At 30.7% G+C, this 24,986-nt stretch overlaps 1 protein-coding gene across 1 annotated transcript in view; it reads left to right on the top strand.

Moving 5' to 3' along the window:
• The window catches only part of LOC108905534, a 296,022-nt gene extending 273,984 nt beyond the window's left edge, over positions 1 to 22,038 (top strand). Inside the window, exon 5 of the mRNA XM_023454318.1 lies at positions 20,896 to 22,038. Coding sequence (XP_023310086.1) covers positions 20,896 to 21,677 — 782 coding nt within the window. The 3' untranslated portion in view covers positions 21,678 to 22,038. The remainder of the gene's footprint in view (positions 1 to 20,895) is intronic.
• The last annotated feature ends 2,948 nt before the right edge of the window (positions 22,039 to 24,986 follow it).

Here is a 24,986-nt window from a genome sequence, read left to right on the forward strand (position 1 = left end):
TTTTATAAAGTATTTATTTTCTACAACTTATTACAAATGTATATAATTTATTTTTCTTATACTTAAATTCAATAAATGTTTTGAAACAACCGCTGTTTACACATTACAATAATTGTAACTGATACCTCAACAGGCAATTCAGAATAAATTTTTTTTCATCCATCTGCACCAGAGCCAGGAATCGAATTCTTAACAGCTACCTATCTGTGATTAGAAATATGATTAAAATTTTATTGACGATATTGACGAAGTAATTCTGATCGTAAGGTTTTTTTACTTCATTTTTCAGTCTTGTTTAGTTTATTTGTTAATGTTTTCATATGAACATCTTTTCTTTATGGTGAGTATGAATTTTATCATAACTTATACAGAACATATCTAAAATATGGTGCCAAATTGAAATAGAAGAGGGGAAACGTCTCTTTAAGCAAAAAATTGCCTACAAACATTAATTCGAAATCACTAAAAAGATGCAGAATGATGAAAATGTAACGTCACATATTTTTTCGAAATGAAAAACAGTGATTGAGGTGTTAGGGGATAATTGCGGATAACATTGTTCATAGAAACTGTTTTACTTAAGAAGACATTTATATTCTCCTTTTTTGGTTTAGCACCATATTTGAGAAATATACTGTATTTTAACCCTACATTTTTAGGAGGGCAATATTCGTGCAAGAACTGTGGGAGATATTATAAATATAAGTCGAATATGAATTATCACATGAAAACCTGTGGTCAGGATAAGAAATACTACTGTTACCAGTGCATGAAAAAGTTTCCTTCGAGAGTAATGTTCAAAAAGCATATGTATGTTTATCACGTAAATTTGTAATACTGTTTTTGTCCCAGTAAATTATAATTGTTTCAGGTTAATAAAAATGTTACATTTAATTAGGTCCTCTTCAATATATTGTCCCATGAAAGCCATAACAATTTCGAGTTGTTTTCAAAGTAATCGTAATTATGACGATATATGTGCATAATTTTTATTTTCAGAATCTATTGAATTCTTAAACCTAAATAATAGATGGCTTTTGCTCCATCTAATATCTCACGAATTATGAGTTATTTTTTAAATTCTGTCAGTAATAACAATATAACTATTCCTACTAGACTTCTCCAGGTAAGTTAAATCTTCCATTTTCCTATTCATTTTTATTGATCAATTTCATTTTTAGGATAAAAAAAATAATTTTGGGAGCTTGATAGATAATATCAGTCAAGGAAAATTGAAAATTGCGATTACAGTCAGTATGAAGCTAACACCACATTGTGTTGTTTTGTAAATAATCCCACTTTTATTTTGTACCTAACCAAACTTTTTTTGTACATACTTTTATTTTCCTGCTGCTTTTTGGGTTGCGCTTCATTTTTCTTTTACCGTTTTTTTAATTTGTGCTTTGTACTTTCAGACTTTTTAGAGTTTGATCAGATATTAATACCGCCGACTTTAGAAAACCTGCTGCAGAGTCCCACGAAAAAGCCAAAAAAGTCTCGCGAGAATGGAAGTATGCGGAAAATCAAGCTGATATCAGACCACTCCATCCGTCCCGGGTACAGTCCCGATTCCCAGTTTGCTTGCCGCTATTGCGGTAAGCGCTACAAGTGGAAATCTACTATGAGGAGACACGAGCAGGACGAGTGCGGTGACAAGGAGCCGAAATTTCAATGCCCCTATTGCCCCTACAAGGCTAAACAGAAGGGCAACCTGGGGGTGCATATTAGGAAACATCATTCTCCACCCGAGCAATCTCAAGATGCTAGCAAGTCTGAGGCCGACCAAAACGTTCAAAGCTAGATGATATAAGGATATTTATGTACGAATTTTATTTATGTTGTTATAAATCTCATTTTAAATTATTATTTTTAATTTAATTTACCAGGAGGGGATTAATTTCAATGAATGTAATGAAATTACATTAATCTGTGACACATAGGGTGAATTAGAAACAAAGTATTATTATTGTTGTTATTATTATTTTTATTTAGATGGTGGTAATCGCATAAAACTTAAAATAGTATCGTAACGTTTGGTATAGGGTGTCCCAAGTACACAGACTTTTAGGGGACATTGCTCAGGAATTACAAGTTTATACAAGCTTTTGTCCAGGTACCCATCTACTTGGAGATATTGATCCTCGATTTTTTTAAAGACACTAAGAACACTTAATAGTAGCTTCGTAAAATCGTATATAGTAATACCTACATTTAGTATTTACATATATTATATATCAGAAAAATTTGATATTAACAAAGTTGCAAATGCAATTAAAAATAATTTTCGAATATAAAAAGATATACTGTTTTTGTGAACAGCACTGCGATTTTCTTTGGAGTCTGATGGCAGACGCTTTGAAACATTAACTTTCTAAGTTTATTATTTTTATATATGAGCCTCATTCAAATAAGTGCGAAGTATTTTAGGGGGTGGTTGTCGAAGTTATTTTGTGAAAAAAAGTTCATATAAAAGTAGGTCGTAATATGATTCATTTCCGAAATACAGAGTGTTTAAGTTTAAATTTTTTGTATTTATTTTCATTAATTATTTCAAGGACTTTTAATAATATTGACTTGAAATTTGATGGTTGTAATTTATTTAGAAATATTGACAGCAACCTACTAGATAATGTATCAATGGAAATTAAAAATACACAACTTGCAATAAAATATGTTTTACGTTTTTCCTCAAAAACGGGGCATCCTACGAAAAAAAAGAGACCAATTTCAATCAGAATTGATCGCGGAATTCTAAAATAATATCAAAACTGGAAAAATTCAGTGTCGTACCATTTTTTTTTATTAAAAAAAGTTGTAGCATTCTCGCACTGGTGCAAGTAGAAATATTCGGATTACCCCAAAAAAATGCACATTTTTCCCTTCAAACCGTATTTCTAATTTCAAGTCAATATCTTTAAAACTCTTTGAAGTAATTAATAAAAATAAATACAGAAATAAAATTTAATCACTCTGTATATATTTAAAAAAAGTTGGTAGAGAAGTTGCAATTCACATAGAGGACTAACCTCCCATATTTACGGCACTGCTAACTGAAATGTAGAATTACTAGCATGGTTTTGTAAGTACCATAGTAAATTTGATATTATCAGCAATACTCATTCTTGAATATTAATTGTTTTTGTCCCCTTAAAGTTCGTGCACTATTTCGTCAGACATCCTGTATAAAGGAAGTTCATGAAAGTTGCCACAGAAATTTAAAAGAGATTCTGGTGCTAAAAATGAGGAAATCGTTTTTAAATATTACATAATGTAAAATAGATATAAAGATATAAAATCCATATTTGTTTTCTTTTCTTGGTAATTGAATGTTTCTTTGATTAAATTTGGGGTTTTATTGACATTTTAGAAATATTCTGTAGGGTATACTTAAAATGTTTCCTCGAATTTTGTTTAATAAGAAATGTTTTGCTGGGTATGGTGTTTGTATTCCTATTGACTAACGGTGCAAAAATAATTTTGTTTTGAGGAATCAAAAAATAGGAATACGTTTCGTTAAACTGTGAATGTTAATTTTTGTAAACTCGTATTAGAAATAGTAATTAAAAATTGATATTTCTTGTTTTAGAATAATATGAGTATTATACAAAAAATTGTCATCAAAATCTAAAATATTTTGCAGTTATCTTTTATTGTTGTTATCATTATTTCTATTCTATCTCTATTCTACTTCAATGAGTGCAATAACTACGTAAACATGATGTTTTATTTATTTTCTTGTTTAAATTTTATGTATTCATTATATTAATAAATAAATTAATTAATTGTGCAATTGTATTAACATTTTTTTCACGGCTGCAATATTAAATGTTTGTTAAGAAAAATATTTTGTGATCCTCTTTAGAATCTCTTTTCTGAATCTAGTTTAAAGTTGAATAACATATAAATTATAAGCAATAAAAAAGTTTTAGTACCTATAACGACAGTGCCTTATAAAGCAATAATTATAGTCTCGAAATTTATATTTATGCATTTATACTTTAGAGTAATCTTAAGGTTGGGGTATGGTAACGCACATTTTTATAAAATATACTGTTCTTAATTTCTGTATTTAGTAAAATATTGGAACATGTGCAGTAATTGATCAAATTTAATCTATTATATCACTTACTAGAAAATATATTTTTAGTTAATTATGTACTGTTTTAGCTGAATCTTTTAGTTTTAAATGTTTATTTTAGAAAATTTTATTTATTTGTTTTATTGTTTTTTATTAGTTTTAATAAATATATATCTATTTAAAATATTTATATACATTAAGAATTTTAATAAAATTATAAAAACAGTTTTTGTTTTAATGCCTTATTAATTTACTAATACAAAAAAATAAATTAAAAATACTTATATTTAAAACGTAAAATATATCAAAAAAATATAGTCATTATCATAATGTATTCCCCACATTATTTTAGTAAAAAATCTAAATTAATTAAAGGTCAAAAGCCGCTGGTTTCTCAGATACAGTAGGTACTTTTATTGGAAAAAATATATCTGCAAAAGATATTGCATAATTTAATGAAATTGGGCTCTTTTTTGTTTAATTAAAGGCAAAAAGTCGCTGCATAGAGATATGTCCACTAGTAGCAGAGATATCAGGAGGCCCTGTCAGTAAAAATCTCAAGAGTTTTAATGCCAGTACCATTCAGGGAATTTTTGGCTTTCCTTAATTAAACACTCGGCCAAACTTCACAAAACTACGATATCTTCAGAAATATTCGAAAAAATGTAATATATTTTTATGACTTCGAAACTAGCGGCTTTGGACCTCTTGCTCAGGGACTTAAAAAACACCCTGTATAGGATAAGCTTCCCAGGAAAAGCTTGGTAAGTATTTTCTAACGTAGACCGACAGATAGATGTTTGTAACTTTGATTGTAGCTAAAATAAAACTTTTTAACATAATAACATTTCTTTTATTTTTAGATAGCAAATACGAATGTTGCGTTTGCAATAAAGTCTACAAGAATCAAAACACCCTCAGCGTACATCTAGCATTTGATTGTGGAAAAACTAAGCTGTTTCAATGTCCGGTATGCCACTATAAATGTAAAAGGAAGTACAATTTGAAGATTCACATAACCAAGAAGCACCCGCATATTTCTGATATATCTATCCTTCTGAAGTGTTTGTATTCTTCTTCTGAGTAACCATAAGATTTATTAGTTTTGTATACTTAAATATGAATAAAATTATTTTGATGATTATTTTTTACTTTGTCTAAGACGGTAAATATCGCAGAAACTGATGTACCCATATTAACTGTGAATGGTTTAGCATCCTACATCAATGAACTGGATGGGAAGTTCAAAAAACTTAACCAACCAATTTCAACTTCAACACCTCACTAGACGTTTATGTGCGGATTCGTTATTGTAAAATTTCGCTTCACTGGACTATAACTGAATTATTTTTTTAGATTACTTGTGGTGCCAACATTGCGGCAGGAGGTTTAAGAACAAAAACTCTTTGAGCTGCCACCAACGTTACGACTGTTCAAAACCAAGGACGAAAAAATGTCATTTCTGCAACTATGCGACCAATAGAAAGTACGATCTGAACAAGCACATTACGCATAGACATTCTGAAAATAAAAAATAATTATTTTGACTTGTACACGGTGATATCTTTGTACTTAGTCCCAAAATTATGTTCTAGTTGAAATTTAATGATGTGCAATTTTTATTTGCGTTTAACGTATTGTATTTTTGTATTGTTTTTTCCTTTTAAAAATGTGGTTATTAAAAATAAACGTGACATAGAAGAATTAATTCGAAATAAAAACATATTCCAAAAAAGTCAGTCCAAAATTATAAAATACTTATTTTTTTTTCAAATAAGTTCATGCATTGTTAATTAGACATGAAGAATGTGAAAAAGAATAGGTTAGTAACGCTGTATCTGAAATATTTTGCTTTACCTCATTTAGGTGCTTCAGTATCTACAAGGTGTCCGAAAGCGAATGGTCCATACTTCGAGGGTAGCTTCCTTGAATGAATATAAATCAATTTAGATCAAGTTACCTTTACAACTTGATCTAAATCGTCCTAAAACTTCATAAAGAACCACTGGTCCTATTTTGATTTTTAAAATAACTCCGTGTTCTTTTAGAAATTTCAAAAAATTTGGTATAGAAAAGTTTTATTTTTTATTTTTTTACTTAGACCATAAAGTCGATAAAAATACCCGAAACAATATTTCGTTTTTAGATGATATTTGGTCAACTGTGAAAAATTATTATTAAGGATTATTTTTTTTTGAAAATAGTTTTGTTTCGCCAAAAATCTGTGTCATTACATATCGCGCACTTCAATAAGTTTCACGTTTCAAAAATCAACCTGTTTTCATTTTCTTACTTCAATCATTGCTGAATATTGAGGCATGATATTTAGTGATTTGTATTTTGCTCTTTTATTTGTCTGCTTTTTCCGTATAAGAAACTCAGGAAAACCGAGAACTATGCGACAAATAATTAACTTTAGACACAGGTATTCTTGTAACTCCACTTTATTTCCTGCAAAATAGTACCCATAAACCCTTTTTACAGTAAATAAAGTGACAAGATACCAGCAACTCGATCTAAACCGATTTACTTTACTACGGAAGGAAGCTACCCTTGAGCTTTTCCTCCGTTAAATGAAAACTACAGCTGATTTGTTGCAAATATGAAATAAAAGGTATTTATCATTAAGCCACCTTTGTTAGATTTTGCTGTTATAAATTTTTGTTATATACAATATACAACGGTTATCATTCCTTGGTACTGTGTAAACGTTTTGATTAACGCACATTTTTTTCTAGTTTACCTCAGCTGCCGCAACTGTTTTAGGCAGTTCAAGAATAAAAATTCCCTAAGTTGTCATCAAAGGTTTGATTGCGGGAAGCCCAAGAACCAGAAATGTCACTTATGTACTTATTCCACAAACCGAAAATCCGGTCTAAAAAGACACATGTTGGTCCATTCACGAACTACACAATAGTTAAAATTCTCACTTTTACCTTTTCCAATCTTAATTGTTGTATGTTCCACTACTGTTATTTTTTTAACTAGTAAATTAATAAATGTTATCGCACAATTGCATGTATTACTTTTTTTGAGACCGACGACAAAAATTTAGTCTTTCTATGATTGACAAAATTTTCCAAATGTAATTTCATTGATATTATTGTCTATTATTAGTCGTTCCTGGGCGCAAATGCGGCCTGCGTAATAATAACATGCCGCCTCCTCTCCCGCACAAGTCTTCGACTTCTGGGCTAATTCTCGTAGTTACAATACACATATTTGTATTAAATATATAATATTTTAGTTCTTATGTATTAAAATTAAGTTATTGCTATTATTTCTCTACTATTTTATTGTCACAAAACGAATCATTAATAGAAAATCCGAATAATGCTCCTTAGAGTTCAACTGTTGCTATAATCAGTCAGTATATCGCTCTAACATTTACATTTTTATTTTTAACTAACAAAATCGTGTGTCCGAAGTGTAACAAGATGTATAAAAACGAGCAAACGATGAGATCGCACTTTTCACACGACTGTAAGGATAAAACCATCCTGTGTTGTCATCTGTGTAACTACAGCTGCAAGCGCAAGTATCAGTTCAAACTGCACTTCCTGAAAAGGCATTCTATGAGTATAACAGAGGTGGCAGATACCTCTCACAAAATAGATTGAAACGAGTAATATTGGAATCTATATAAACACTAGTTTATTTGTCAGCATTCATGTTATAAATAATCTCCAATATTTTTGTTGCGCCGTGTTTCAAATTATTATATCATGTTAAATAATATGGAACCTACCTTATTTATTCTATTTTATATTTAAAAGCATTTAGTGAATCATAAGTTTTAGTATTTTGCTTAATTATAAATTTTTGTGTAATTTTGTTAATAATTGTGTAATTATAAAAAAATATATAATATACTTCTCAAAATTGTGCTTTGTAGAAACCTATTCTAGTTCTCTAATACACACATATTGTTTTCCGGTTTTATTGAGTTTTTGAACTGAAACAATTAAAATTCTATTATTAAAAACATCTGTTGTAGTGGAAACAATCTTACTTATTGTTTTTTATTACATATAAATAACCAACGACATTTTTTAAAAGCGGCATTTGATATGTTGGGTAAGTTTTGATTATGAACTTTTTTGGTAATGAAGAGTCAAACTGTATAAAGTTTGGTGTTTGGTTATACATTTTCTATATTATAAACATTTCTAACCTTTGTTTTCGATTTACTTATAATCCTTCGAATTTTACAGGGGTGGAGTTTAACAATACTATTCTTTAATTCTTACATATGCTTGTTCCAGCTGAAAGATTCCACTGCATAGCATGCAACAGAAGTTACAAATACAAGACCCACCTCAAAAGCCACTTGAAATATGAATGTGGAAAACTCCCCCAGTTTGAATGCCACAAGTGTCTCAAAAGGTTTTATCAGAAATTTTTACTACATCGACATTATAAATTTACTAATTGTACGAAGAAGACGGCCCTAGATTTTTGTAATATAATGAGGCGTTAGCCATGTGTTGATAACTTGTTTGTTTACTCTTCTGGAATGTCTACGATGTTTTTTTAGACAATAAAATTAAGAGGAAAACACTTATTATTTACAAAAACGTTGTTTACGCTATTTCAATGTCATGCTGATGAGATTCTGTGAATTCCTAGTGTTGAAAATGAATTTTAAATATTATTTTGGATAAAATAAGTAGAAAGAGGCATTTTTGTTTTAAATCTTCTAGGTAAAAAGATCAGAAACTATTGAAGATACAGATATAAATCTATATGCATTGTACTTTCCTTAATTTTCCATGTTAATATACAGGGTGATTCACAACTTATCCAAAAAAAATTGGGAATAGATGCAGCATGAAAAATGGAATCAATATCGTAAAAAAAAATTTTGTAAAATCCTTATAGTTTCCGAGAAAAAAAATATTGAAGTTATAGTACATTCAACCACTACATAGCTGGACAACTGTAGTCTCTAGCGTCATTCGCCACGTGGCCTCAGCGACTCCGAATACTGAATTCGGATTTTGCAATCGTCGTTGCGACATTTACCTGTTATCTGTGGTGTTTACAAAAGGTTTTTAGTAGTTAGTGTCAAAAATGGTTTGCGTGTACTCGAAGTTGATGGATATAGTTTTAATTTATGGTGAAGCATTTGTGTTATGGTGAAACAAGACAACATTTGTGTTAGTTCGTAGAAACTGAGTACAACGGACCCAAATGTGTTTACACATTGCTGGATAAAATTTTGAACAATTGTTGTAACATCGGGTATGTCAAATTATTTTATTATTTAAAAACACAAATTAATTTTATTAATTAATAAAGGCAAAAGCAGTTGAATTTGCCGATATAAAATAGGTGCGATAAAATTCTATTTACATGCTTCTTTCCTTGCGAAATTTTTTGTCCGTTTTTATCACACCGCCATGCCGGTCGCATTATGCGAGGTCAGGTTTTACAGTGGACCAGTGCCGTGCAGAAGTGTATTTTTAAATCATTTTCGAACTGCCCTTTTTGATTTTTTCTTTACAAAATTGTATTTGTAAGGGTCCCCTGTACATGCAGAATTTTTTTTTTGATAGGTTCTGAATCACCCTGTATATCCAGAGATGTGAAATGTAAGAAATAGAAACAAAATCATCAGCACTAGAAGCTCTCAAAACAATAGCTATAGGTAGTAAAGAAAACATCAAGAACCACATAATATGTGATAATTTTTTAATTTGATACATAGTTTTAGTTTCTATTTCGCATTGTGTCATCAATTATATTTGGAAAATCACCATCAATCTTAACAAGAAAAGTTTCTATAAACATATGCCTTTAAAAGCTTGCGTACTGAGATTCAGACAGATAAAGATTATTTAGTAGAGTACATGAAAATTAGCATAAAATACACCATTAACATTGACAGATTGGTATATACAGCATATTTTCAAAATGTGAACCTACTGGTGTTGGTGTCTTGCAGTCAACCATTGTTATTACCCTGATAACTTACTATTTTTGTCACTAAAACAGTTGGCAAATATTTCTAAGCAGACTTTGTGTCTTAAACACATTTGATATTTAAAATTATCTCAATAAACAAGTATTTACAGACATATAAAACCTTTTTTCTTGAATTGTGGTCTCCAAGACTAATGGTAATTTTTTTGTTACGCCTTTTATAGAAGACCAACATGTAGAATTATTTTTGTCAAACCAAAATTCTCACATTTATGGAGCAGGTAAGTGAACAATATTAATTTTACTTTAATATGTTCTTTATTATTATTTTTTATGTACTTTTTTCACACAGGTTTTTGGTTGGGCAAAAATAATTTCTTAAAAACAGTCGTAGACCGTTAATTTCCCAAATAAACAGAAATTCTGATGCAAATGTAAAACCCTTTTTCTTCGATTATTTCGTTTCTATTTCTGTGTAATATCTGCATGTTTAATATAATGATGTTTATTTGAATAAATCATAATGTAAATAGTAATATTTTAGATAGTGTAATAATGTATTTTGTATGTAAGAAATATATCAAACATTTTTTAGACCGTTGGGCGTGCACGACATGTCAAAAGAACTACAAGCATAAACGTCATCTTACGAGCCACTACAGATACGAGTGCGGAAAACTTCCTACTTTCTCTTGTCAAAACTGTGAAAAAAAGTTCCATTACAACTACGAACTCACCAAACACATCAAAAGGATGCACATCGAAGAACAAGTCGTTTATCTTCCCTTTACTAGACACGTTAAAGGGAATGTCTAGAACCTTATTGACAAACATACATGTAAAATAATGAATTTGTAGTAACTAATCCCTACACACATAATAAGAGTTATGTTTTTTAACACTGCAATGTTTAAATAAAATCGTTTAATAACACTTCTTTGAATTTATCTTCCGATTTATCTCGTTATAAAAAGCATGTTTGCTTTTTGACAATTCATTTACATTACATCGGTATAGCAGTGTCTTTGACTAGATACAGTTTTTACTTTCAGTGGGTAATTTTGTTTTATTTTAGAGCCGATTAGGGACTTTAGGTGTCCGAACTGTGGACTGCACTATGCAAGAAAATCTTCCCTCAACAATCATTTGAGGATCGAGTGCGGAAAAGAGCCGAAATTTTTTTGTAGTCACTGCCCTTATAAAACGAAAATAAAAGGAAACCTAAGAAGACATCTGTATAAACATCAAGCTCCAAATGAAGCACTGTTACAATCGTTGTTTGGAAAGAAGTATCAGTTTAATGATTATTACGAACGGATTTCTTAAGTAGAGTTTGATGTTGCTTGCATTATATTGTACCTCAGTATTTAAATGTATTACCAGTGTTTTGTTATTAAAATTGTTTGAAAACTTGAATATTAATTTTGTGAAATGCACACTTCATGACTTCTTATTTATTTAGGCATTTTCCAGTCTTCAATAGGTAATTATGTACTTGTAAATGCCATTGTGCGATTGAGCCATATTTGGCATCATCGATCTATTTTGCCCTCGGATATCTCCCATTAAGCTGATTCTTGTGTATTTAAAGACAAATTAATATTAAAAAAGATTTTGTAACTAACCTCCTAATCAAATATCTAATAACATTTTCAGTTTCCTCTATTTTTCATAATTAAAACACTTCTGTATGAAGAGTGCGATCATGGTACTTTAACTTGAAACTGTATTAATTTTGAAGTAGAATTTTAGGTGAAAGTAGATTTTACTCTAACACCACCCTTTCCTTTCTTCTACCCTGTTGAGTTGATGACATGAGAAATAGATTACGTTCCAATTTAATTTTAGGTCACTTTTACAATGGTCAGCTCCACAGACTAACGAAGATAAAACTAACAAAACCCACTGATCGGAGAACCTGCAAGAATTGTTACAGAAAACTGAGCAAAGAATTCGGTACTAGATACGCCCAGAATAGAGCTAAGAAAGTGGACACATACTGCAATAGCTGTCCTAAGAGTCCCCATCTGTGCCTAGTTTGTTTCTATGATTTGCATCTGGTTCAAGAATACTAGTTTGTTATTTTAATACCTTATTCTAATAATTACTGTTTTTTACTTACCGCCAATTTTGATGAGCTTATATGTTATAGGAGTTTATAATAAAAGTATTATTCACAACAGCAAGATTTATTTCACTTAGTAAATATAGTGGAAATGAGGTTTTTAGTTTTAGCAGTTAATGAATCCGTGGGAGTACAATGATTGTTATGGAGGTGTCTTAGTCTGAAGAATGTGTTGTGGAGGTTCTGAAATGCCAGGACACTGTTGTTGATGGAATTGACGAAAAACTGCCTTGGTCTGTGCTATTTGGGTAATACCGACGAATTGTTTCTGTAACATAAATCTGTATGCCCCAGATCATTATCTAGAAGCCTTTTTATGGCAATGTGTAATTAAAAGACTGATTCCTTTTCTTCATTCATATATTTTCCATGTTTTTAGGCCAATTTTCCTGCGAATCGTGCATGAAAAGTTATAAACATAAGAGGTCGCTTATGTTCCATATAAGAGAAGAATGTGGAAAGGACAGTAAGCTCCAGTGCCCATATTGTCCGAGGAAAATGAAACAAGGGAAAAGTTTGAAGGTTCATATTCGAAACCAGCACAGGGATATGGTCGAATAATGGGGTTGTTTCCGTAAAATTTCATAAATATATTCAAATATTCCATCAGGTTTTCTCAAATTTACTGAGGGAATCAAAAATTCATTCATTGCTTGTATGAAAAGACCGAAAATTCAGTTATGTCTTACTCTGCTGCTAAGTTAACTCTGTCAATGGTCCTAACTGGTCATATCTACGTAAGCCAGCTCAAATCGCCATCGAGGTATCATAATCAGAAGTTGTTTAACTGTGTTGCAATCATAGAATGTATTTATTTATTTATTTACAGCATGTAGTATGAGAAAAGTTATTAAAAAAATATTTTTTGCACAAAACGACTGAAGAAACAATGACGATATATGTGCTACATGTTTTAAACAAATGTTTACAACAAATTTATAATAAGAAAAATGTCATTAAAAAGCAATCAGAAATGTTAAAGTTTATGCGTGTATAGAGTTGGTACAAATAAATATTTTATTATTATATATTATTTTTATTACTATTAATATGCTTTTATTAATCATAGTATCGCTATATCTTAATTGAATATTATTATACTATTATAAATAACAATTTAGTTTTATGTCTACAATTAATATTTTCAATATTAGTATCCAGACAACATCGAGAAAATATATTTACTAAAGGATGCCTTTGAATAAGTTCTTATGAGTAGGTATATTTTATTTTCCATTACACTAACACCTTAAGAAGTCTAAATAAGATCCTGTTTCTATTAGCTATATTCGTATTCAAAATATACAAGTTGCCCTGGTACTTGATACAAAAAAAATAGTACAAATAGATATGGTCTGGAATAAAATGCAAAAACATAACACAGCCCCACAAAAAAAAAAGTGTTCGGACTTGTGGGTCGGACATATGTATTCCCATGTATTTTTTGACGCTGAATCCGATCCCGAGCTCAGAAATGGCCCTCCACGTCTGGAATTGGCCCCAGGGGCCAAAAATGGCCTCTATAAGGCCTGAAAGATGGATTCCGGGATGAGGCGAGGTCGAAGATGCATTCTAAAGCCAAAGCCGGATTTGTGGTCGAAAAGTTTATGGCCAACTGAAATTTCCCGTTTGGGACCGGGAAAATGACCCCTTAGGGGCCTGAAAATCGTGTTTCGGACGTCGCAATCGCAACAGTGGTATTTTTATGTACTTTTAAATTCTGGAACTCAAACTGTGCTCGAATTTCAGAATTTAAAAACCAGTTAACACCACTGTTGCGATTGCGACGTCCGAAACACGATTTTCCGGCCCCTAAGGGGTCATTTTCCCGGTCCCAAACGGGAAATTTCAGTTGGCCATAAACTTTTCGACCACAAATCCGGGTTTGGCCTTAAAATGCACCTTCGACCTCACCATATTCCGGAATCCATCTTTCAGGCCCTATAGAGGCCATTTTTGGCCCCTGGGGCCAATTCCAGACGTGGAGGGCCATTTCTGAGCTCGGGATCGGATTCAGCGTCGAAAAATACATGGGAATATATATGTCCGACCCACAAGTCCGAACACTTTTTTTTTTGTGGGGCTGTGTAATTGAACATTTTTCTAGTTTAAGACGTATGTTCTTTAGAGGGACAGTAAATTAATTTTCGATGTATAAATTTTGTTACTTATCTTAGTACTGCCAAACGTACCATTTTAGTCGCTGAATAAATAAATTTTATACAATTTCAGAGTTATAGTGTAATATTTATTAAATAAATTTTAGGTTCATATTTCTGTAACTCGTGTGGGAAGGGATACCGCCACAAGCGTTCTCTCTGGTTTCATGTTAAGGAAGAATGTGGGAAGGACACCCGTTTCCAGTGTCCTTACTGTCATCATACCAGGAGGATAAAAAAGAGTCTGAAATCACATATACGAAGTAGGCATGGAGATATCTTAGTTAGTAAAAGTTCAGGTGTCTCGAAATGTAGTCCGTAATGTTTAATGTGAGTTGTATATGCTCGATACCATAATTTAGAACTTCACTTAAATGGAAAAGTCACGGTTACTGAGGTTATTGGTCTTTAAGCATGTACAATATGGCGCACTAAAACCCAAGACATCCTTTCGGGAGACACGATCTAAATACAATTTTTAAGTCATTAGAGACGCCATAAAAATGCAGGTTTTCACCAATGTATAAGTATACATTTTTCTTTATCTTGGATTTAGTGTCTTTTCATGTCATACTATTTTGTGGACGGACGCTGTTTTAGCCATTGGTCGTGTTTTCAAAGTCAGTTTTTCAGTCATTTAAAAAATAACATTTCTGGTGAGGTTATGGTTAAGTGGAAATTAGTAATAAAGCACGTTTTATTTTTTTAATTGGGAAATATAGCTTTCTTATGGGTCACCCTATATATAGAAATTATTATATATGTTTACCGAATGTGCATATTAGTTTACAGATACTATAGTATTTATATTTCTGTTCTGAAATCAGTAAACTTTGCATTAAAAGTAATTAAAAATTAAAATACTTTTATTTCTACTAAATATTATTAAGTTGGCATAATTTTTACAATATTCATATCTCTGGAGAATTACTTCAATCGTCTTGCACATATTTTTGTCGATTTTCGATATATGTATGTATAATATATGTTATTTTATTTGGTTGTCTTCATTTAAGGACAAAAAATGACTATTGTTGAGGTTCAAAGAGTAATATTAAATAAATTTTAGGTTATATCTGCCACACGTGTGGAAAGTCTTACCGACACAAACGTTCTCTTCGATTTCATATTTTCGAAATATGTGGGAAGGATTCTGTTTACTCATGCCCCTACTGCCCTGACACTAAGAAAACAAAAAGGAGCTTGACGACACATATACGATCCAGACATGCAGATAGGCTTACTGTTATTTAATCATACAGTGAACTTGTTGAGTCTGATACACCTATTTCTAATATAGGATGTTTGAAGTTATTTTTATAGGTAGTTGCTGCCAGTCTTGATGTACAGGCGACACAAAATTAAAAAAGTCTATAAAATTGTAATGGGGTTGTTGATAATTCGATAACAGCCCTTTTCAAAAGTCTATTTAGTTCCTTTAGAGGATAAATTTTTTAACTAAACTTATTCTGAGAAACAGCGCTTCTGCGGACTACAACCCCGTCCAGCCTTGAATTCCACTCCCAGTATCTAGTAAACAGCTAAAATGGAGAATTCCAAGACGTAGACCGTGTTTGAATTTATTTGGATGTCTATCGGCCGAAATGAGTGCGAGTTAATTCAATGCTGGACGAGGTTATAGTCCGTGGTTGTTTCCCACAATATCGTTAGTACATACAGGCCGCTCTCTGTCAGCAGAAGGATAGTATATACATTTATATATGTTATTAGACAGTTGAATTTTGTCTACATGCACCGTATATCAATAGCATCCACACATCCTAAAAATTCATGATTATGGAAAAAGTCATTCTTGTTAAGAAGCTGCGGTTCTGTTCCTCACTGAAAATATATTTATTTCGTTTCAAAAATAAAAATATGCTACAAATAATTTTTTAGTCATACAAAATCTATTCCCAAATTGGCAAAATTTTAACCTGATTTTATGATTAGTTTTCAGTTAAGACGATTTGAGGATGCTGGAAAATGTGCCTTTTAATTGACGTAATATACTCTAGACATAGAAATTAAGGGATTTTTTAAAAATCCCAAAATTTTGGGTGATTTTCAAATAACTTGGAGGTAAATGGTCGTAGAGAAAAAAAAGGCTTATAGAAATTTTTTTTGGTAATTTCACCATAGGCTTAAAAAAAATAAAAATTTACAAATTTTTTTTCCGTATGATCACTCAAAAACCGCTCACGCTAAAAAATTTTAAACTGCAGATCTGAAAACTAGATACTTGAAGCTTCAATTTCCTTTTTTTTTATTATCCCTGCGACCATTTCCCCTCCAAGTTACAGCTCTTTGAAAATCACCCAAAATTTTGGGATTTTTTTTTTAATATCTCTTAAATTCTGTGCCTAGTATTATTGAGATTTAAAGATAAAATCAACTGATATATTTTAAATAATTTCTTTGTAGAGGACATTACGTTGGTTTACTTAAAAATACTTTGTTGTATGTTCGAACACAGGTGGAATTTTTCAACAAGAATGACTTCTCACAAAGTAAAAAATAAAAAAGTTTTCCTTCATTTAATCTCCACCCGTGAACATACTTTATATTAGTTTAAAACCAAACAAATTGTCTCGTTAAATGTTGTATATTGTAGGCTTAACGTAAACAATAAAAGATGTTTTCCACGTGTTTACTGTACTCTTAGTTATTGAAATATAGTCTATTTTTTTCAAATCTTTATGTGATAAATCTGTTTCTGTTTTTTTTTGAAATTTTTCCGCTCTCTAAAACTAAACATTTAATTTAAAAAATAGTAAACAAACCCTTTGGCCACGTTGTTGTTAGTACATATTTGTTGCTTATAGGTATTTAATTGTATTTAAAATTAACAAAATGTTAACAAAATTTTTATTTAAAGGGAACACTGTCACTTATTTTTAAATTCAAAAGAATCATACATCAAATGTATATGCATAGCTGTAGTACATTATCATTATTAAACAAAAAGGGTCATGTAATATTCATTAAATAAATTTTAGCTGAATATGTCTGCGACTCATGCGGCAAGGGCTACAGACACAAGCGTTCCCTAGGATTTCATATCAGGGAAATATGCGGAAAGGATACCCGATTTAAATGCCCTTATTGCTCTCATACTAGAAGGATAAGAAAGGATTTGAGAACGCATATACGAGAAAGACATAAAGATATGTTACATTGATATGTATATACCTACAGATCTCGAAATGTAGTTTGTTCCCACAAAGTTAAATGTGATTTCTGTACAGGGAAATACCGATTCCTTGGTAAGCTAGGGTGACTTGGATAAAACCGATAAAATGTAAAAATAAATATCCTCCCGCTCTAAAAGTATTCTTCTATGTGCCTAATAAAATATAATAACCAATTTCGAACAATAATCTTTAGGCTAAACGTTGACTTTAAAATGTCTATAACAAAGATGTTCTAATATGTTTGTTTTAGTTCCCATGAGGCGACCCAGAGGGCAAGGAAATTTTAAATGCCTTTGCGGCCGACATTATTATGAAAAGAAAAACTTGGTGAGGCACCAAAAGCTGAAATGTATGTTACGCTACCCCAGGGAGTACAACACAAAAAATTATTGATGATAACTTTTATTGTACCTTTGTTTATGACCTGTTTTATGTCATACAGCATTGGGAAAGATAGCATGTTATTATAAGACGTATTGTTTTGTTTTGTAGAAGTTGCTGTAATGGCATTTATCAATTACAAACTATTATTATATTTGACATAATGTGTATTTGTTACAGGATGTGTTGTATTTTGTTGTTACAATATTTAGGGAAAAAGTGAAGCAATTATTTTTATAACAATAATGGGAGTTAATATAATTGAATAAAAGCTTACTTTTACTCAATGGTTATATCTTGTATGTAAAAACTAGGATTTAAAAACGTATATTTTTTTTGAGAGCAATTACTGTCCTATTGTCACTTCCTGTGCAGTGTATACTAATATTGTTCTTTTGATTTGTTTTTATAGAAATATAAACCCTTTACGGCCAATGATTTATTTTAGGTGACAGAACGGATTGCAAAAAATGTGGAAGGTCCTTTAAAAATCAGAACTCGGCTAGAGTTCACCTTTACAGCTGTGGAAAAATGGAAACGTATTACTGTGACACTTGCGGCGCGAAATTCAAGTATAAGGCCAGTTTGAGGACGCATATTATGATGAAGCACTAGAAAAACCGACTTTTTCTTTTTCATTCTAATTTTCAGACAACTGAAAAAAAAAAAATTGGTCTTAAATAATTCAACAAACGCGGCATAACAAGAATTTATAACACCATGTAGGTCTAATAAATATTAAAAGTATCTATGAATAAATGAGTATTATTTGTGCCTATTAGTTGGGTTTCTTGGTTCATAAACAAACATGTATAAATTTTACGAATATTTCATTTTTAAAAACGCACTGGAATAACTAATATGTGAAAATATAGCACGCATATGACAACGAAGGAAACGATTAAGCTGGACAATACATCGATACGTGAAACTATATGCACCGCTGTTCGTCTTTATTTTTGTACCCGATAAACAAAGGTAGTAATTGTGCTCTCGTGTAATAAAAGAACGTTCCCCAATGTTTTTATCAATTGCTTAAATGCTTCACAAAAGCTATAAGTTCCGTGTTTTTAGGTGATGCTAGATGGGAATGCATAGACTGTTCCAAGGTCTTCAGGCATAAAAGATCATTAGCTAACCACAGCAGATTCGAATGCGGGAAAGAACCTTCTTTTGTATGTGTTTTATGCACTGCTAGGTTTAAAAGGAAATTCAGTTTTCAGAGACATATGAAATATCGTCACTACAACCTTGGAGGAAGCTAATGTTAGATGCATATGTTAACCTTTATTAAGAATGATGTTAATTACAGGCATATGTTTAATTAGTAAATAATTATTATTATTGTCCGTGTAAAAGTGGTAATATATGTGGAAGTGTTTGAAGAATTCAATTCTTGAAATATATTTTCAAAATAAGTTTTTTCCGTTGCAAATTCAATCTTGATTATTGCAATGCAGAAATTTTTATTTTAGTTCCATCACACAAAAGAAAGATCCTGAGGCAGAAAAGAAATTTGAGAGGAATAGTTTTATTGTTTTGATAATAATTAACAAATGTTCGAAAAAAATAGTTAATTCTCCACATACTTTTTCTTGAAACCATTTTTAAACATAACTGGTTTTGATTAATTCTTGAATTTGACCGATTTCTGTTGGCTTCTATATCTCGATTATTATGATAAACATCAAAAGACGTCTTCAAACGTTACCTATACAATTTTTTCCAACACAGAGGCGTACTTAGTTTTTTTCCATGTTGTTATATTATCGAAGAAACATCAACGATTTTTTCATTGTTTTTCCAACAATGTAATAAATTTTATTTAGAATCCTTTATTTCTACTAATATTGTCGACAAATGACAAATGAGTATATATCTGAATTTTCAGGTACACCAAAGTGGAAATGTAGCCACTGTTCCAAAGCTTTCAAACACCAGGCATCGTTGCATAATCATAAAAAATTCGACTGCGGAAAGGAACCGACGTTCAGATGCTCTTTTTGCGGGGTTAAATTTAAGAGAAAATACAACCTTCATAGACACATGAAAACCGCTCACAGTCTCTAAAATTAGACCATTGTCTTTCATAATATTTTTAAAACACCTATATGTTTTCGGAAACTCTGAATTTATATTTTTGTAATAAAAATAAATCAGTATATGATATTGCTATAATTTTATTTAATTATTTTTTTATACCGTGTATGTTAAAATGTTAAAAATATTAACTTTCGTGTTTCTCATTACATTTGGATACATTTTGGGTAAAAGAGGGTGAGCACCTGTCAGTCTCAACCGCCAAAAAAACTTAGGGTCCTCGTTTTTTATTGTTATCACCATTTTTTAATCGTCTATTCTTTTTTTTAGTCGAAAAAGTATACCATTTTCGACATAATCACGGTTAGCGATGAAGATACTATCCTATTTATGTCACAAAATGAGTATATTTCTCAATTTTCAGGTACACCAGAGTGGAAATGTAGCGACTGTTCCAAAGCTTTCAAACACCAGGCATCGTTGCGTAATCATCAAAAATTCGAATGCGGAAAGGAACCGACTTTCGGGTGCTCTTTTTGCGGGGTTAAATTTAAGAGAAAATATAACCTTCATAGGCATATGAAAACCGCTCACAGTCTCTAAATTAGACCATTGTTTTTCATAATATTTTTGAAGTACCTGTATGTTTTCGGAAATTCTGAATTTATGTTCTTCTAATAAAAATAAGTCAGTACATATTAAAATATTACAAATTTTAGTTTTTCTGATAACATCCTATTTATGTTATATCTTATACATATTTTTTTATGAATTTATTTAAAACTATTCGAAATAATTTAGAGGACCAATGTTAAGTACCATTTTTATTTGGTAGAAAACTGCTTTAGATGCCGCTATTGGATGGAACTATTCCATAATTCAAACGCATGATTTTGATTTTGTAATACTTTTTACCATCGCGCATTAGCATTTGTATTTTGTACATTTTGTTGATTTAACCGATAATAGATAGTAACGACAAACATATTGCAGATGAGATGGAGGAACCATGGAAAACCATAGAATGTGAAGCTTCGTTGCCTTCAAAATCCAAAGCCAGATACGAAAAGACCTATGCCATGTTTAAACAGTGGTTAGATACAAGAAACCTGGCTATAACCGAACAATCTCTATTGCAATTCTTTATCGAAAGAAGCAAAAACCTGAATTCACCGAGTAGTCTCTGGGTAGAATACTCGATACTTAAAACAACCATAAATATAAACGACAATATGAATATCGGACAATTTCATAAGCTGGCACATTTTTTAAAGAAGAAAAGCATTGGCTATAAAGTAAAACAAGCTAAGGTCTTCACCAGGGATGAAATGTTTAAATTTTTAAGAGAAGCCCCAGACGACACTTATTTGATGATGAAAGTGGTTATGATAATGGGCATTGCAGGCGCTTGTCGCCGGGAAGACCTTTCTTATCTGACGATTGATAACGTTGAAGACAAAGGTTCTGTTGTAATTGTAAAGTTACCTAATAAAATCACGAAAGTTTCCCGAATGTTCACAATTATTGACAATGAAGAAGGAAATTTTTTACATTATTTCCGCAAATATGTAAATTTGAGACCAAAAAATGCCACCTCGCGCCGATTTTTTTACGGATACCGACAAGGCAGATGTGTAAATCAACTTGTGGGTATTAATAAGATAGGGCAGGTTCCTCAAATGATTGCTAATTATTTGAAGCTAGATGAACCCCATTTATATACTGGACATTCGTTGAGAAGAACATCAGCAACTCTGTTGGCCAATCTGATGTAGACACATGTTGATAACGGAGGTAGAATATCGTCTGTAGGAACAGAGTAATAAAATTGTAGTAGTCTGTAAATAAAAACAAATATTTAATGAATTTATGCATTTTTTGCTGCTTGAAATAAACCACAATAACAAAGCGTCACCGTCCATTTCTTTATTGAAAACTTGCTTGGAAATTGTGATGTAGAATCCACCTTATAGTTTAGACGAATATTTTAATTACCCGTGTTTAACATACTTTGATGATTTTAATTTAAGTACACAATTTAAATATATAGCAGCAATAATATTTACATAGTTTTAATTAGCATTACCTTGCATTGCTATTTTAGCAACACTTATATAGACCTAAAGATGTCACTTTGCAGAAAGTATAAATTTGTGTAAATAATTTGTAGCATTTAGTAAATTATTGTTTAATTGTACTATTAATTTAAATATAAATAAATAATAGTATATCATTTAGTATTTTTACATGTTTTCAAATACCTTTATATTCTACATCTGACAAAGGAAACTGTAATTATATGTATTTGAATAATCATTTATTTAATAATGATTCTACAAAAAATATCCTTTGACCTTTTGCTAAACAGTAATATAGGTTTAACAAAATAATAACTCGAAAAAGTTAGAGATCTTCAAAATACCTCAAGGACTTTCCTTTAATTCTTACACTTTCCTTGCTAACTGAAATATCGTACATAGTAAATAACAATGAAAATTGTGTGCTAGCTTGTGTAGTTCATTATAACGATGTTAATTACATTACCTGCAATCTGTTCTGTAAGTATTTTGAAATTTACTTCTTTTTGTTGAAAAATATATACCTAAGAAGAAATATTTTTCAGACAGCGTACCACCGGGAGGAGGCCAATGTCCCAGTTGCTTTAAAATATACAGCTACAAAAACAATCTGTCAAGGCATATCAGATACGAATGTGGAAAGCAAAAATCCTTGAAATGCATTTATTGCGATTTGACATCGAAACACAAATTTAACATGAAGAAACACGTTTATAGAAAGCACCCAGATAAAGTGGAAGAATTCAGAACACTGTATTATACTCTGTAGCTATTTCAGTTGTAGAAGATTTGGAAATTAAATGGTGAATTATTTCTCGGTCCATTATTCCTACGTGATACATATTTCCACATGTTTGTCACTTAAAGGTACCAGAGTATATCAATTTGTGATGTGTTATTGTTTGAAAAAGTTGAAATTATTTCGTTTAAAGTTAAACCATAAAATTTTGTATTCAGGTCAAATAGAAATAATTGTCAGCAATAAAATAATCAAGGTATATTTAGTGGTATGCATAAAAAAGTTTGGGAACCGCTTGGATTTAAGATCTCATTGGAATCTTAAATGTTTGAATTTTAACCAGAATGTTCCTTTTATTAAATAAATTCTATGTTGATGGTAACATCTTTATTTTTCTTGTTACTCATACATATATAGTAGAAGTAGTAAGTACACTGAACTTCACCGCTCAGATCTTTTCTAACGAGCGTTCCTTTCAGATTTAACCTTGCGCTGTGGCGATTGCAACAAAAAATACAAATACAAGAGCACTCTGATGCGTCACCTGAGGTACGAATGTAACAAAAATGGATCTGAAGTTTGTCAGTACTGCGACAGAGTTTTCAAACATCGTCATAATCTCCAACAACACATTGCAGCTGTTCACTATAAAGATAAAATCAAGAATCTGATGCATCTGCGAAGTTAATGATTTAAGTAGTATTATTTAAATATAATGAAAATTGTATATGGGTTCAAAAGCTTCGTCGTGCTATTTTTTATATGTATATGTACAAAAGTAGATACGTACTAGTTATAATTAATTATGTTAATGCAGTTTTAGGCAGCTTGTAAGATATTTCCTTACGCTGATATTATGTTGTCTCTTATATACAGTTGTTCAGAAGGAACTAGTGAAATCGATTTGTTCTACGCTTTGTTTATAATTTTAAGCATTTGGATAGATTTTCAACTGTAACTTATGGATCTATTACCTACAAGAATTACCTAGAAAAATTAATAACAAGAATTTTGTAAACAACTTACTATCGAAATAAATGAAATAGACCCCTGATTTTGTAGCTTCACTATTACTCTATTGTGTGCTAAAATTTCAATTAGTTTCGTTATCCCATTTTTTAGTTATTAATGAAAAAGTTGAAAAAATCACGGTTTTCTGCTTACAAAATTGATATCTCTCACTTTAACTGGCCATAATTTTTTTGTTAATTGATAAAAGAATTCCAAGTTTTTATTGACGATAAGTTTTTTAAAGAACGCAATATTTACGGAGATAGCACTGCCTTCTGTTTTGCTTAAAAATAAAAAAAGGAAGAGCTTTTGAGACAAATGACCTTCACAGTACTAAAGACAATAGTTCCACTTATCGTCACTAAAAATTTGAAATTTTGTTATCAATTAACGAAAAAATTACGAGTTAAAGTTATTTTCATTAATAACTAAAAAATGGGATAACGAAACTAACTGAAATTTTAGCACACAGTAGAGTAATATATATGGTCCAAATTTCAAATTTTTTTTGCCCCTACGTGCAAAGTTGTTGAAGCAAGAATAGCTTTATCTAGAAAACAAATTTTGCATTTTTTATTTTTCAAAGGGGTTATTAGTATAAAAATATAACGGTATTAAAATAAAAATTTTTTTATTTTTTTGCTAACTCTTCTACTAAACGTGTATGTATGGTCTTCTGCGTTTTTAAAACAGACTGTTAAATTGTATATTGTTGAATATTATTAGAAATACTTTGTTCAGTAATACAAAATACACAAAGTGACTGTGCAATATTTTCAGTATTTGATATTTATGTACTTAATTCCATTTATAAGGATTGTACTAAAATTTTCGCCTTACTTTTTAAAATATTTACTAATACATTAATTATATCTAAGTACTACCTACATGCCTCTGTGTTATATTAATTTTAGCTTACTTTTGAAGGACATTTCACTAATTTTGTTATTCATACCGTAAGTCGATATTTTCTTCAACGATTTAGTTTCTTATATTTGCAATTCTTTGAGTTTTTTAATAATTAGGTAACTTATAATCGGAACTAACAGATAAATATGTAGGTAACAATTTTACTTGTATCACTTTCAAAATTATATAAAAATTTTTGTTTAAGTTATAAAAGTACAATATACTTTCCAAACTTGATTCTTATTTTCATACTACCTAGCACCCATTCAAATCATGAGCTGTTTAGGAAAATAAGTTGTATATTTTTCAACTTTTTAAATTAAATTAATGTAACCATACTGCAAAAT

Source organism: Anoplophora glabripennis, unplaced genomic scaffold (genome assembly GCF_000390285.2).
Source record: "Anoplophora glabripennis isolate ALB-LARVAE unplaced genomic scaffold, Agla_2.0 scaffold53, whole genome shotgun sequence".
NCBI classification, from domain to species: domain Eukaryota; kingdom Metazoa; phylum Arthropoda; class Insecta; order Coleoptera; family Cerambycidae; genus Anoplophora; species Anoplophora glabripennis.